Source organism: Myxine glutinosa, chromosome 1 (assembly GCF_964187855.1).
Source record: "Myxine glutinosa chromosome 1, kmMyxGlut1.1, whole genome shotgun sequence".
Lineage (NCBI taxonomy): Eukaryota > Metazoa > Chordata > Myxini > Myxiniformes > Myxinidae > Myxine > Myxine glutinosa.
In genome coordinates, this window is record NC_136261.1 from 80,382,035 (window position 1) to 80,398,725 (window position 16,691).

Consider the following 16,691-nt stretch of genomic DNA (forward strand, 5'->3'; position numbering starts at 1 on the left):
TTTCAATTTGGGGTCTCACTCCCCCGATTCATCTCCCGGTGCCCTCGTACAATTTCTGGGCTGCGACGTGTACCTCTCCCAGTGGGTCTACCCACCTGCACACCTCCACCACTGCAGTTGCCTCCGAGCTTACCTGCTCCTTACCCTAACCTAACTACCAGGGGAAGGCCCTCTGGCTCTCTCCCCACTCCGTGCCCTCTCTGGCACTGGGCTGCCCGATCCACACCCGGGATCCTCAGGCACCCACTCACAACTACCGGCTCCCAGAGCCCACCTGCGGCCTCACCTGGCCGACATCCTCACAGTGGTGGAGTGCCCAACCAACTACACACACTAACAGGCTACACGCCCAGCCATTTCCACAACACTAATGCACCCATTCACAACACCATTCTGCAACCGCACCACAAATGCCAATATCCAACCACAATTTACCTGCACCCTCTACCTAACACTTACACTACCCGCCCCGGGTACTCGTGAAAGGGGTCCACTCTTCCCCCATCCACACCTTCGCACCACTCCGTACCACTTACTCCAACTCTCTCCACACACCTGTACTTGCACACCTGTGCTCTCATTCTTGGTGCCGCCTGCACCCTTCTCTCCCCAAGCGCATTCGCGCTGATCCACACACTCACTACTCACTCACTGCTCCACACACCTGTCCAGTTGCACACCTGTGCAATCACACCTGTTCAATTCTCACACACACGCGGCATCATCTCATCTAACTACTCCCTTCTGAAACTTGCGCTTCCCAGTCGTCCCTTTAAACTATTGCGCTCCCTCGTCATTATCATCCATACTAATCTACCTGCGTCCCCACTACAGGTATCAGTCACTAACTAATCTTAACGTCACCTAATGTCATCTTCTAGATCCCTACACACCATATCCTAACCCACCCGGGCTAGTTTTCACTGCCATACACCCCCATAAGCTATAGCGCATTTGCCCCACACCTGTGAGGGATGGTGGATTTGCCATCCCACCACATCGGGGGTCTCTCACTACCAATTTTGCACATCAAATTTCAACAAATCAAAAATTTGGCCATCATCTGCCAATCACTACTGCCAATCCTTTGCCAATCATCAAATTTTGTTTTTCTCTAATTTTGGGTCCAAAACACTAACCTCATCACCCAGTCGACTCACTAATACCTCTCGGTGCGCCAATCCCTGTCCAAAGCCCGGCTTCGTAAAGCCAAGCAATGGATGCTGGTTGTTCTGTGCCAGTGGCTGGCTGCATCCTGCCTTCGGTGCAGGGAAGGAGGTTTACCCGGCCCGAGATCCCACGCACCTTCTCGGCACGGAGCCATCCAATGTCCCGATCTCGACCTGCCGGAATTCCTCAACAAAAAGTGGTCGCCATGACGACTCTTTCTATCGGGCCGCCCGCTCCGCCTAGTGGAGCACGGACGTTCAAAGCGAGGCCCAGCACGGATCGCGCACGGCGGTCCTTTTGAACCCGCCGTGGCTCGGATCCCCGCTGGTTCTCGCGGCACGCGAAGCCCGGCACGCACCGAGGGCCCGCTTCGGCTAAAAGTCGACCTAACCTCTAACCTGTGTAACGTCGATGCTTCACCTGGACGCTTACACCCCGCAGCCCGTTCCTTGCTCACACATCCAGCCGTGCCCATGCTCCTCGTACCTTTCCTTACACACCCAGGTACACTCATTCCACTCACAGCCTTGGTCACACACCTGACCACCGAACACTTTGGCACACATTCGTCGCTCGCACACCTCACCAATACACCTCTTCGCGCCCCCTCCTCGGTCACCTCCTCTGTGACAATCACAGGTGTGCTCTCATTCGCACACCCAACCACGTGCCTCACCACCAACTCCAGCGTGCATTCCCACTCACGCTCTACCATTCCAGGTGTGCATCCTTCCATCCCAGGTGTACATCCTCGCTCACCTGTCACAACTAACTCACGCTCCATGTCACTCTCACTACTTTCACCTCCACTCGTGACAACGCACTCACCCTTACTCTTGACAGCACACTCTTTCCCCATGCACCTGTCCGTCACACACCTTTCTCGCGCACACTCTCCCGTTACACCCTCTGTAACACTCACCACAGGTGGACACTCTTCCTTACTTCTGACAGCGCACTCTTTCCTCATGCACCTGTCCGTCACACACCTTTCTCGCGCACACTCTCCCGTTAGACCCTCTGTAACACTCACCACAGGTGGACACTCTTCCTTACTTCTGACAGCGCACTCTTTCCTCATGCACCTGTCCGTCACACACCTTTCTCGCGCACACTCTTGCGCACACTCTCCCGTCACACCCTCTGTAACACTCACCACCCCGCGCTTCCACGTGCTCCCTCGCACACGCGCTACGACCGACTCACTCTCGCCAGCACACTCACTCCTTGGCACGCACTTTTTCCTCACACACCCCAGAGTCGGACTTTCTTGCACACCTCCTCTTTCGCACACCAGACCTGTCGCACACTTCACCAACGGCCTCTCACGAACACCCGGGTCTATCTCGACCCCCAAGCTTATTAAATCCCCTGGCGCTTCATACGCACGACCATATTGGTCACCACTTACACCGGGTCCTCTTCCTCTTCGCTTCTCCTCCATCACCTGCGAATCCCTCATCCGGTTAATGAGCACATCACGATCCAAACACAGACTTTGGACCAATTCTTTTATCTCCTCTTTTATCTCCTTGTTATCCCCTCTCCGTCGCTTCTTAATTTCGCTCACCCCTTCTTCCACTTCTTCTAATTTGTGCCTCACCTCTTTTATTCCCCGGTACGTCTCCTCAAGCTCGTCCTCCAAGGCTACCTTGACCGTTTCCATGTGCGTCCTCACCTGCCGGTCCTTCGTCTCCATTACCTCTACCACCTCGTCCAACCTCGTTGTCAGTCCCTCACGTACCATCTGACATTCCCTCTTCGTCGCTACCAAGTCATCTTTTAGTTCTTTCTGTGTCGCCTTTAAACCTCCTAATACCGCAGTGTTCCTTTGAACCTGCTCCACTAACTCCGTCTGTCCCACCGTCAGCTGCTCCACCTCCTGCGTCAGGACCTCTATGCCCCCTTGTAACTTTACCGTCCCCTTTCTCACCTCCTTCTCCATGTGCTCCTTACAGTGCCTCACCTCCTCGCGCACTCCTCCGACCTCCTCACTCACACCTCTTCTGATCTCCTCTCCCATCACTTGCATCTCCTGCCCAGATGCCACCCTCATCTGCTCCATTTCCTCCCTGTGAGCATCCAGTTTGGTTTCTACCCCCATTCTGACCCCCTCTATCTGCTGCTCCATTTGTTTAACTTCCCTTTCCGCTTGGTCCCTCATGTCCCTCAATTTGCCTTCCATACTGTTTTCTAACCCCTCTAACCCATTTTTCACTCCCTCTATCTGATTCTCCTGGGCAGCCATTCTATTTTCTACCCCCTCTAACCCCTTTTGCATCCCTTCCATTTGATTCTCTTGAGCGGCCATTCTGTTTTCTACCCCCATTAACCCATGTTTCACCCCTTCTATCCCATTGTCTAACCCCTCTAATTTCTTGTCTAATCCCTCTATTCTACTCCCTAACCCCCCGATCTGCGCCCCCATGTCCTCCCTCAATTTCTCGCTATTGGACCCCATTTGGCCCTCCAATCGCTCACTATTCTTTTCCATAAGGGCCGTCATTTGTATAAAAAACAAATTCCAATCCATCGGGGGCGCTGCCACGGTTGCCGGCGCGGTGACCAGCGAGGCGCCATTTTGCGTGCTTGCTACCCTCGCTGTTTCGCTCTCCTCACGTGTCTCAATTTGGTCCTGGACCGACCCTGCTTCACTCTCCCCTACCGGACCCCAGCCGTCTTGATCCGCCATAGCGCGACTTGCAAAATTCGAGTTTCGTAAAACAAAACAAATTTCGGCCGCTCCAAATTTTGACCAATTTTTTTTTTTTTTCGTTATAATTTCGGCGAGCACAGTAAATGCGCTCCGCTCCGGATCGATTCTCCCTCCCAAAATTTGGGCCTAACTAATTTAGTCCCGGGTCTCCGAATCTCACTCCTCGACACCATTTGTTACAGACGTGGCTTGGATGTTATTTACCGAGCGGTTTTATGGTATGACCACGTCTGCACAAGTTACCCGATTGTGCCCGAACGTTGACTAGTCGCGCTATGCTGGCTCAATAAGAAAAAGAAGACACCCGGCTGGATTACACTAACACAACACGACACCAAGGGTTCAGTTCTCAAGACCTCCGGAGGAGATTATATTCGTACGGAAAGGTCAGATTACAGGGGCTAGAGTTATAATCACAGAAAGACAGGCACTTAGACACACTCTTATATTAACCCCGGACAGACGACAGACACACGGGACAAAATGCTGACTCACACGGGGGTTGATGAAAAGGAAAGGCAGGTCGCGATGGCTCAAGGTGCACTCTTGGCTCAAGGCAGAATCGACTCGGTCCGGTCCAGAGATGCGGGGAGGTATCGTCGCGCTGGGGGTGGCGGTGGCTTCTCTCTCCAGTCTCCAAGCTGAGGCGCATCTGACGTCACATCCGGCGCGTGGCCGCGTATATCCGGCGGGGAGTGACACGCCCTCGGCTCGTTAGCTCCGCCTCGTGGAATCGGCACGTTGCTTCTCATTGGGTGCGTGCGGGGGGGTTACTGGCTCCGCCCCTGACGAGGAGCTGACAGCCAGCCCCTTCGGGGTAACCCCGTGGAGCGCATGGTCTGGAGCTAATCGAGCCGGTGTGAGGACGCATCCTCCCCCGCTCCGCCGCCATCTCCTCTGTTGTTGTTGTAATTGTTGGTGTAGTTGTTGTTATTGTTGTTGTTTGGGGAAGAAGATGGGAGGAGGTATGGGAAAGGTCCTAAACTCACTACTGATGCCATATAATCACATTCTGGTGCAACGAAGAGTCATAATTAATGGAGACGAGGCCTTAACTGACATAGAATAAGAATAACTAGGAAGATGTCCGAAAGTTGTCTACCTGTGGTGCGGTGGACCTGGGCACGACATTTAATGGGGGAATAAGGGGAAGGTCGGCTCTACTGATTGTTATTTACATGCAATGGGACTAGGGAATGGGGGATCGGGGAAAGTTGGGGAGTATTGGAGAAAATAGGGGAATATTTACAAGCGGATATGGAGGCCAAATTCCATATTCGCAACAATATATATATATATATATATATACATACATACTGTTGCAGTTTTGAGAATAAAAGATAACCTCCCCCCACCCCCCCCCCCCCTCTTAGTTTGTGTATATATATATATATATATATATATATATATATATATATATATATATATATGTATATATATATATATGTCTGAGAGGTGTGTATATATATATATATATATATATATATATATATATATATATATATATATATATATACATACACATACATATACATGACAAAATGTAGGATATCTATAATATTAAATATAATATAAAATATCTATTATATTAAAAATAGACAGGATTCCTATAATAATAAGACAAATGCATCATCAAAATATACCATGAAGAGTAGGCGAGCTATCGCCAGCACCCTGCACAAGTTACAAATTCCTGCTATAACCAGCAGAGGGCATTGCATCAGTGGTACATCCGCAACCTCAGCCAATGATGCTACCCCACAGCCTTGTTCTGCATACAAACAAATAAGAATTTTTAATTAGGGACAGTCATAAGTTCATTAATAATTTTTATATAAATACAAATCAGGTCTGTTTTAGGTTCACTTGCTTTTATATATAAAAATTGACACTTCCAAGCAATCAACTATGGAGTGTGAATACCATTTTGAATGTGACCCTCTGTTAACGCAGACTGTTGGGACCACAGTGTGAATTCCTCCTGAAGGACAGTCTGGCAAGTGAAGAGCGTAATTGGATTGTCTACTGCAGCTTGAGAATAAAGCATAATAATAATAGATTTTTTTTTATGCTGGACATGGACCTCCCTCACTCCCACAACTCGTGAACAAGCTCTGCATACACAACTTGTGGCATTTCATTAGGAACAGGTTCAAACATTCGTAATATCTGTCTTGATCTGTTTGGTGTTTCTATCTGAGCACAATGGTAACCAGAGGCTACATTGACCCCAGCTTCAAATTTATCTATTTCCTTCCTCATCACATTTGTCAATATCTCCTGAATGTCCTTGTGCTTCCTACAATAAATGCACAAGCTTCTCCATCAGCTTTTGACCCTGACGAAAAAATCCAAATACATTACTTTATCTTTGCTCACCGTTTTGATCAATATGCTGTATATAGGATCAAAGCACACAAGACAAATCGATGTATGGTCTCATAGTAGTGTCATAGTAGTAGTTTGGCCTTTATATACGAAGACTAGGCCATTCACATGAAACATGTGAACTACCTGATCAACTTTTTTATAATGTAGAAGCTGCTGTCCAGCCAACAACTTCAATCTGACATACCAAATAGTGCATCCTGATGCCAAGGAACGTCCAAGAAGACCAGACCACTGGCTAGCCGCAGTCCAGGCAGGAACTTGGAGAGGGTGCTGATAACTCGCCTGCTCTTCACGAAGGATACCATAGGATATGTAATGTCCAGTAACGAATGGTAGCAGACAGGATGCCAGCGAGTTGCCTGCGCCACCGAAGGTGGACGGAGGTTATGTTTTCACCCCTGTCTGTCTGTCTGTTTGTTACTTGCAAAATCGAAGATTTTTCAAGTATATTGGTCGGTTGAGTTTGTTACTTGCAAAATCGAAGATTTTACAAGTATATTGGTCGGTTGTGTTTGTGACTCTGTCTGTTTGTCTGTTTGCTTGTTACTTGCAAAATCGAAGATTTTACAAGTATATTGGTCGGTTGTGTTTGTGACTCTGTCTGTCTGTCTGTTTGCTTGTTACTTGCAAAATCGAAGATTTTACAAGTATATTGGTCGGTTGTGTTTGTGACTCTGTCTGTCTGTCTGTTTGTTTGTTTGCTTGTTTGTTTGTTTGTTTGTCACCGGCCTACAGGTCACAATTTTCAACCGATCTTCACCAAACTTCACCAGGTGGTAGAGTTAGTCAAATGCCAGAAGCCTATTGTTTTGGGGTCAATAGGTCAAAAGGTCAACATAGGCCAAAGGTCACCAACTTTACTAAATTTCTAAAATCCTCAATTTTCATCCGATTGACTTGAAATTTGAAGACCACTTGCATATCTGGTCATTGAATTCAACCACCAATAATTTTTGAGGTCAACATAGGCCAAATGGTCAACATAGGCCAAATTTCTAAAATCCTCAATTTTCATCCAATTGACTTGAAATTTGGAGAGGACTTGCATTGAATTCAACCACCAAGTATTCTTGAGGTCAACATAGGCCAAATGGTCAACATAGGCCAAATTTCTAAAATCCTCAATTTTCATCCAATTGACTTGAAATTTGAAAAGGACTTGCATATCTCGTCACTGAATTCAACCACAAATTATATTTTAGGTGAACATAGGTCAAAAGGTCAACATAGGCCAAATTTCTAAAATCCTCAATTTTCATCCAATTGACTTGAAATTTGAAAAGGACTTGCATATCTCGTCACTGAATTCAACCACAAATTATATTTTAGGTGAACATAGGTCAAAAGGTCAACATAGGCCAAATTTCGAAAATCCTCAATTTTCATCCAATTGACTTGAAATTTGAAGAGGACTTGCATATCTGGTCACTGAATTCAACCACCAAGTATCTTTGAGGTCAACATCGGCCAAAAGGTCAACATAGGCCAAATTTCTAAACTCCTCAATTTTCATCCAATTGACATGAAATTTGAAGAGGACTTACATATCTGGTCACTGAATTCAACCACCAAGTATTTTTGAGGTCACCATAGGCCATCATGTCACATTGAAAACTTTTGGGGGAGGGCGTATTTTGCAAGTATCGTGCTACGCATGACGTTTTCTTGTTTGTTTGTTTGTTTGTCACCGGCCTACAGGTCACAATTTTCAACCGATCTTCACCAAACTTCACCAAGTGGTAGAGTTGGTCAAATGCCAGAAGCCTATTGTTTTTGGGGTCAATAGGTCAAAAGGTCAACATAGGCCAAAGGTCACCAACTTTGCTAAATTTCTAAAATCCTCAATTTTCATCCGATTGACTTGAAATTTGAAGACCACTTGCATATCTGGTCATTGAATTCAACCACCAAGAATTTTTGAGGTCAACATAGGCCAAATGGTCAACATAGGCCAAATTTCTAAAATCCTCAATTTTCATCCAATTGACTTGAAATTTGGAGAGGACTTGCATTGAATTCAACCACCAAGTATTCTTGAGGTCAACATAGGCCAAATGGTCAACATAGGCCAAATTTCGAAAATCCTAAATTTTCATCCAATTGACTTGAAATTTGAAAAGGACTTGCATATCTCGTCACTGAATTCAACCACAAATTATATTTTAGGTGAACATAGGTCAAAAGGTCAACATAGGCCAACTTTCTAAAATCCTCAATTTTCATCCAATTGACTTGAAATTTGAAGAGGACTTGCATATCTGGTCACTGAATTCAACCACCAAGTATCTTTGAGGTCAACATAGGCCAAAAGGTCAACATAGGCCAAATTTCTAAAATCCTCAATTTTCATCCAATTGACATGAAATTTGAAGAGGACTTGCATATCTGGTCACTGAATTCAACCACCAAGTATTTTTGAGGTCACCATAGGCCATCATGTCACATTGAAAACTTTTGGGGGAGGGCGTTTTTTGCAAGTATCGTGCTACGCATGACGTTTTCTTGTTTGTTTGTTTGTTTGTCACCGGCCTACAGGTCACAATTTTCAACCGATCTACACCAAGCTTCACCAAGTGGTAGAGTTGATCAAATGCCAGAAGCCTATTGTTTTTGGGGTCAATAGGTCAAAAGGTCAACATAGGCCAAAGGTCACCAAATTTTCTAAATTTCTAATATCCCCAATTTTCATCCGATTGACTTGACATTTGAAGACCACTTGCATATCTGGTCATTGAATTCAACCACCAAGAATTTTTGAGGTCAACATAGGCCAAATGGTCAACATAGGCCAAAATTCTAAAATTCTCAATTTTCATCCAATTGACTTGAAATTTGGAGAGGACTTGCATTGAATTAAACCACCAAGTATTCTTGAGGTCAACATAGGCCAAATGGTCAACATAGGCCAAATTTCTAAAATCCTCAATTTTCATCCAATTGACTTGAAATTTGAAAAGGACTTGCATATCTCGTCACTGAATTCAACCACAAATTATATTTTAGGTGAACATAGGTCAAAAGGTCAACGTAGGCCAAATTTCTAAAATCCTCAATTTTCATCCAATTGACTTGAAATTTGAAGAGGACTTGCATATCTGGTCACTGAATTCAACCACCAAGTATCTTTGAGGTCAACATAGGCCAAAAGGTCAACATAGGCCAAATTTCTAAAATCCTCAATTTTCATCCAATTGACATGAAATTTGAAGAGGACTTGCATATCTGGTCACTGAATTCAACCACCAAGTATTTTTGAGGTCACCAGAGGCCATCATGTCACATTGAAAACTTTTGGGGGAGGGCGTATTTTGCAAGTATCGTGCTACGCATGACGTTTTCTTGTTACTTGCAAAATCGAAGATTTTACAAGTATATTGGTCGGTTGTGTTTGTGACTCTGTCTGTCTGTTTGTTTGTTTGCTTGTTTGTTTGTTTGTCACCGGCCTACAGGTCACAATTTTCAACCGATCTTCACCAAACTTCACCAAGTGGTAGAGTTGGTCAAATGCCAGAAGCCTATTGTTTTGGGGGTCAATAGGTCAAAAGGTCAACATAGGCCAAAGGTCACCAACTTTGCTAAATTTCTAAAATCCTCAATTTTCATCCGATTGACTTGAAATTTGAAGACCACTTGCATATCTGGTCATTGAATTCAACCACCAAGAATTTTTCGGTCAACATAGGCCAAATGGTCAACATAGGCCAAATTTCGAAAAGCCTCAATTTTCATCCAATTGACTTGAAATTTGGAGAGGACTTGCACATCTGGTCACTGAATTCAACCACCAAGTATTCTTGAGGTCAACATAGGCCAAATGGTCAACATAGGCCAAATTTCTAAAATCCTCAAATTTCATCCAATTGACTTGAAATTTGAAAAGGACTTGCATATCTCATCACTGAATTCAACCACTAATTATATTTTAGGTGAACATAGGCCAAAAGGTCAACATAGGCCAAATTTCTAAAATCCTCAATTTTCATCCAATTGACTTGAAATTTGAAGAGGACTTGCATATCTGGTCACTGAATTCAACCACCTAGTATTCTTGGTCAACTTAGGCCAAAAGGTCAACATAGGCCAAATTTCTAAAATCCTCAATTTTCATCCAATTGACTTGAAATTTGAAGACCACTTGCATATCTGGTCACTGAATTCAACCACCAAGTATTTTTGAGGTCAACATAGGCCAAATGGTCAACAAAGGCCAAATTTCTAAAATCCTCAATTTTCATCCAATTGACTTGAAATTTGAAGAGGACTTGCATATCTGGTCACTGACTTCAACCACCAAGTGTTCTTGAGGTCAACATAGGCCAAAAGGTCAACATGGGCCAAATTTCTAAAATCGTTACTTTTCATCCTGTTGACCCGAGCTTTGATCAAGATTGTAAATTTAAATCTTCATGAAATGGACAATTTGCTGTATCAATGGTAAACTTTTGGGGGAGGGCGTATTTTGCAAGTATCGTGCTACACATGACGTTTTCTTGTTTGTTTGTTTGTCACCGGCCTACAGGTCACAATTTTCAACCGATCTTCACCAAACTTCACCAAGTGGTAGAGTTGGTCAAATGCCAGAAGCCTATTGTTTTTGGGGTCAATAGGTCAAAAGGTCAACATAGGCCAAAGGTCACCAACTTTGCTAAATTTCTAAAATCCTCAATTTTCATCCGATTGACTTGAAATTTGAAGACCACTTGCATATCTGGTCATTGAATTCAACCACCAAGAATTTTTGAGGTCAACATAGGCCAAATGGTCAACATAGGCCAAATTTCTAAAATCCTCAATTTTCATCCAATTGACTTGAAATTTGGAGAGGACTTGCATTGAATTCAACCACCAAGTATTCTTGAGGTCAACATAGGCCAAATGGTCAACATAGGCCAAATTTCTAAAATCCTCAATTTTCATCCAATTGACTTGAAATTTGAAAAGGACTTGCATATCTCGTCACTGAATTCAACCACAAATTATATTTTAGGTGAACATAGGTCAAAAGGTCAACATAGGCCAAATTTCTAAAATCCTCAATTTTCATCCAATTGACTTGAAATTTGAAGAGGACTTGCATATCTGGTCAGTGAATTCAACCACCAAGTATCTTTGAGGTCAACATAGGCCAAAAGGTCAACATAGGCCAAATTTCTAAAATCCTCAATTTTCATCCAATTGACATGAAATTTGAAGAGGACTTGCATATCTGGTCACTGAATTCAACCACCAAGTATTTTTGAGGTCACCATAGGCCATCATGTCACATTGAAAACTTTTGGGGGAGGGCGTATTTTGCAAGTATCGTGCTACGCATGACGTTTTCTTGTTTGTTTGTTTGTTTGTCAACGGCCTACAGGTCACAATTTTCAACCGATCTTCACCAAACTTCACCAAGTGGTAGAGTTAGTCAAATGCCAGAAGCCTATTGTTCTTGGGGTCAATAGGTCAAAAGGTCAACATAGGCCAAAGGTCACCAACTTTGCTAAATTTATAAAATCCTCAATTTTCATCCGATTGACTTGAAATTTGAAGACCACTTGCATATCTGGCCATTGAATTCAACCACCAAGAATTTTTGAGGTCAACATAGGCCAAATGGTCAACATAGGCCAAATTTCTAAAATCCTCAATTTTCATCCAATTGACTTGAAATTTGGAGAGGACTTGCATTGAATTCAACCACCAAGTATTCTTGAGGTCAACATAGGCCAAATGGTCAACATAGGCCAAATTTCTAAAATCCTCAATTTTCATCCAATTGACTTGAAATTTGAAAAGGACTTGCATATCTCGTCACTGAATTCAACCACAAATTATATTTTAGGTGAACATAGGTCAAAAGGTCAACATAGGCCAAATTTCTAAAATCCTCAATTTTCATCCAATTGACTTGAAATTTGAAGAGGACTTGCATATCTGGTCAGTGAATTCAACCACCAAGTATCTTTGAGGTCAACATAGGCCAAAAGGTCAACATAGGCCAAATTTCTAAAATCCTCAATTTTCATCCAATTGACATGAAATTTGAAGAGGACTTGCATATCTGGTCACTGAATTCAACCACCAAGTATTTTTGAGGTCACCATAGGCCATCATGTCACATTGAAAACTTTTGGAGGAGGGCGTATTTTGCAAGTATCGTGCTACGGATGACGTTTTCTTGTTTGCTTGTTTGTTTGTTTGTTTGTTTGTCACCGGCCTACAGGTCACAATTTTCAACCGATCTTCACCAAACTTCACCAAGTGGTAGAGTTGGTCAAATGCCAGAAGCCTATTGTTTTTGGGGTCAATAGGTCAAAAGGTCAACATAGGCCAAAGGTCACCAACTTTGCTAAATTTATAAAATCCTCAATTTTCATCCGATTGACTTAAAATTTGAAGACCACTTGCATATCTGGTCATTGAATTCAACCACCAAGAATTTTTGAGGTCAACATAGGCCAAATGGTCAACATAGGCCAAATTTCTAAAATCCTCAATTTTCATCCAATTGACTTGAAATTTGGAGAGGACTTGCATTGAATTCAACCACCAAGTATTCTTGAGGTCAACATAGGCCAAATGGTCAACATAGGCCAAATTTCTAAAATCCTCAATTTTCATCCAATTGACTTGAAATTTGAAAAGGACTTGCATATCTCGTCACTGAATTCAACCACAAATTATATTTTAGGTGAACATAGGTCAAAAGGTCAACATAGGCCAAATTTCTAAAATCCTCAATTTTCATCCAATTGACTTGAAATTTGGAGAGGACTTGCATTGAATTCAACCACCAAGTATTCTTGAGGTCAACATAGGCCAAATGGTCAACATAGGCCAAATTTCTAAAATCCTCAATTTTCATCCAATTGACTTGAAATTTGAAAAGGACTTGCATATCTCGTCACTGAATTCAACCACAAATTATATTTTAGGTGAACATAGGTCAAAAGGTCAACATAGGCCAAATTTCTAAAATCCTCAATTTTCATCCAATTGACTTGAAATTTGAAGAGGACTTGCATATCTGGTCAGTGAATTCAACCACCAAGTATCTTTGAGGTCAACATAGGCCAAAAGGTCAACATAGGCCAAATTTCTAAAATCCTCAATTTTCATCCAATTGACATGAAATTTGAAGAGGACTTGCATATCTGGTCACTGAATTCAACCACCAAGTATTTTTGAGGTCACCATAGGCCATCATGTCACATTGAAAACTTTTGGAGGAGGGCGTATTTTGCAAGTATCGTGCTACGCATGACGTTTTCTTGTTTGCTTGTTTGTTTGTTTGTTTGTTTGTCACCGGCCTACAGGTCACAATTTTCAACCGATCTTCACCAAACTTCACCAAGTGGTAGAGTTGGTCAAATGCCAGAAGCCTATTGTTTTTGGGGTCAATAGGTCAAAAGGTCAACATAGGCCAAAGGTCACCAACTTTGCTAAATTTATAAAATCCTCAATTTTCATCCGATTGACTTAAAATTTGAAGACCACTTGCATATCTGGTCATTGAATTCAACCACCAAGAATTTTTGAGGTCAACATAGGCCAAATGGTCAACATAGGCCAAATTTCTAAAATCCTCAATTTTCATCCAATTGACTTGAAATTTGGAGAGGACTTGCATTGAATTCAACCACCAAGTATTCTTGAGGTCAACATAGGCCAAATGGTCAACATAGGCCAAATTTCTAAAATCCTCAATTTTCATCCAATTGACTTGAAATTTGAAAAGGACTTGCATATCTCGTCACTGAATTCAACCACAAATTATATTTTAGGTGAACATAGGTCAAAAGGTCAACATAGGCCAAATTTCTAAAATCCTCAATTTTCATCCAATTGACTTGAAATTTGAAGAGGACTTGTATATCTGGTCAGTGAATTCAACCACCAAGTATCTTTGAGGTCAACATAGGCCAAAAGGTCAACATAGGCCAAATTTCTAAAATCCTCAATTTTCATCCAATTGACATGAAATTTGAAGAGGACTTGCATATCTGGTCACTGAATTCAACCACCAAGTATTTTTGAGGTCACCATAGGCCATCATGTCACATTGAAAACTTTTGGGGGAGGGCGTATTTTGCAAGTATCGTGCTACGCATGACGTTTTCTTGTTATTCTGTCTGTTTGTTCGTGATTGTTTGTCAATCGCCTAGAGGTCACAATTTTAAACCAATCTTCACGAAACTTCACCACATGGTAGAGTTGGTCATAAGGACGAAGCCTATTGATTTTGAGGTCAAAGGTCATCTTATGATCAATTTTCTGAAATTGCAATTTTACATCCGATTGAATTGAAAATTGAACAATATTTGCATATTGTGTCACTGAATTGGGAAGTCAAATATTTTAAATCAAAAGGTCAAAGGTCAACTCAAGGTCAAACCTCTAAAATCATCAATTTTCATCTGGAAAATCATCAATTTTCGTCTGATTAACCTGAGAATTAAAGAGCAATTGCATATTGCTTGCATAGTGCATCATGGAAATGAGCACCAACTATTTTTCAGGTCAAAAGATCAAAGGTTAACTCAAGGTCAAACTTCTAAAATCATAAATTTTCATCTGAAAAGTCCATTTTCATCTGAAAAGTCCATTTTCATCTGAAAAATCAATTTTCATCCGATTGACTTGAAAATGAAACGGCATTTGCATAGTTCCTCACTGAATTGGGAGACTAACTATTTTTAAGGTCAAAAGATCAAAGGTTAACTCAAGGTCAAACTTCTAAAATCATAAAATTTCATCTGAAAAATTAATTTACATCCAATTGACTTGAAAATGAAACAGCATTTGCAGAGTGCCTCACTGAATTGGGAACCATCTATTTTTGAGGTCAACAGGTCAACTCAAGGTCAAACTTCTAAAATCATCACTTTTCATCTGATTAACTTGAAAATTAAAGAGCAATTACATAGTGCATCACTGATTTGGACAACCAAATATTTAAGGTCAAAGGTCAACTCAAGGTCAAGCTTATAAAATCATCAATTTTCATCTTAACAATCATCAATGTTCATCCAATTAACCTGAGAATTAAACAGCAATTTCATGGTGTCTCATTGAATTGGGGAAGCAAATCTTTTAAGGTCAAAGGTCAACTCAAGGTCAAACTTCTAAAATCATCAATTTTCAGCTGGAAAATCATCAATTTTCGTCTGATTAACCTGATAATTAAAGAGCAATTGCATAGTGCTTGCATAGTGTCTCATTGAATTGGGAAACCAAATATTTTAAGGTCAAAAGGTCAAAGGTCAACTCAAGGTCAAGCTTATAAAATCATCAATTTTCATCTTAACAATCGTTAATGTTCATCCGATTACCCTGAAAATTAAACAGCAATTTCATTGTGTCTCATTGAATTGGGAAACCAAATATTTTAAGGTCAAAAGGTCAACACAAGGTCAAACTTCTAAAATCATCAATTTTCATCTGAAACATCATCAATTTTAATCTGATTGATCCGAGCTTTGATTAAGATCGTCAGTTTTAATCGTAATGAAATGGACAATTTGATGTATCCATGGCAACTTTTTGGGGGGGGATTGGTGGTTTTTACAAGTATCATGCTCTGCATGACGTGTTCTTGTTTGTTTGTCTCTGGGCAGGATAGCTCATAAAAGTTGTGGATGAATTCAGACGAAATTTGGTGGACAGGTTGGGTGTGTGACAAGAACGAATTGATTAGATTTTAGTGGATATCCAGAGCCAGTTTTGAGGATTTAAAAAAGTGATTCTTCACCATTGTGATATGGGGCCAAAAACGATATACAGAATGATATTTCAAAAATTTGTGGATGAGTTATGACAAAACTTGGTGGATGAGTTGGTTAGGTGTCAAGAACAAGGCAATTTGATTTTAGTTGAGGTCCGGATGAAGATCAGACCTATCAGTGGCATACAAAATGTAAACTGTTCAGCCTGGCAAAGGTATGTGCTCTCCAAGTGCAGTTCTAATTTAACCTGCATTCGAGGGACAGCGCACACAATTATGCATTGCCCTGCATGTGAAACACCAGCATGGTGGTTAAATATTTGGTTGTCGAGATTCAAACCCAGTCTAAACAGGTCATAGACAAGTGAGCATACCTCTAGGCTATCCCACCAGCCTACTACAAAGGGTAAGTTTAAACCTTAAGGGAAAGTTGTGTATGATATTGTTGTGGGCCCTTGCGCTGATTAAAGGGGAAGTTTTGAAAATCTGTTCCACGCAAAAGATCCAAGCGAGCACGAGGGCGACCCTTAACCGCAAGACCCACCCTTATTCCTACCTTTCAAGGTGGTAGGGGGACCATCTGCCTGGGATTTGATAGGATTCCCAACGATGGGCTTGCGAGAGAGCTTGCTTGTTACGCATATTAACAGCACATGTAAGGAGGAACCTCATCATACTTATACTTATGTAGAGTTGTGAATATTACAA

The 16,691-nt window shown here is 42.1% G+C and overlaps 1 protein-coding gene across 1 annotated transcript in view; it reads right to left on the bottom strand.

Moving 5' to 3' along the window:
* Positions 1–1,785: 1,785 nt before the first annotated feature.
* Positions 1,786–16,691, bottom strand: part of LOC144890685 (uncharacterized) — a 134,244-nt gene continuing 119,338 nt past the window's right edge. Inside the window, exons 2-3 of the mRNA XM_078772038.1 lie at positions 1,826–2,848; positions 1,786–1,794 (exon numbers count right to left, since the gene is read on the bottom strand). Of these exons, the coding sequence (XP_078628164.1) occupies positions 1,786–1,794; positions 1,826–2,848 (1,032 nt within the window). The remainder of the gene's footprint in view (positions 1,795–1,825; positions 2,849–16,691) is intronic.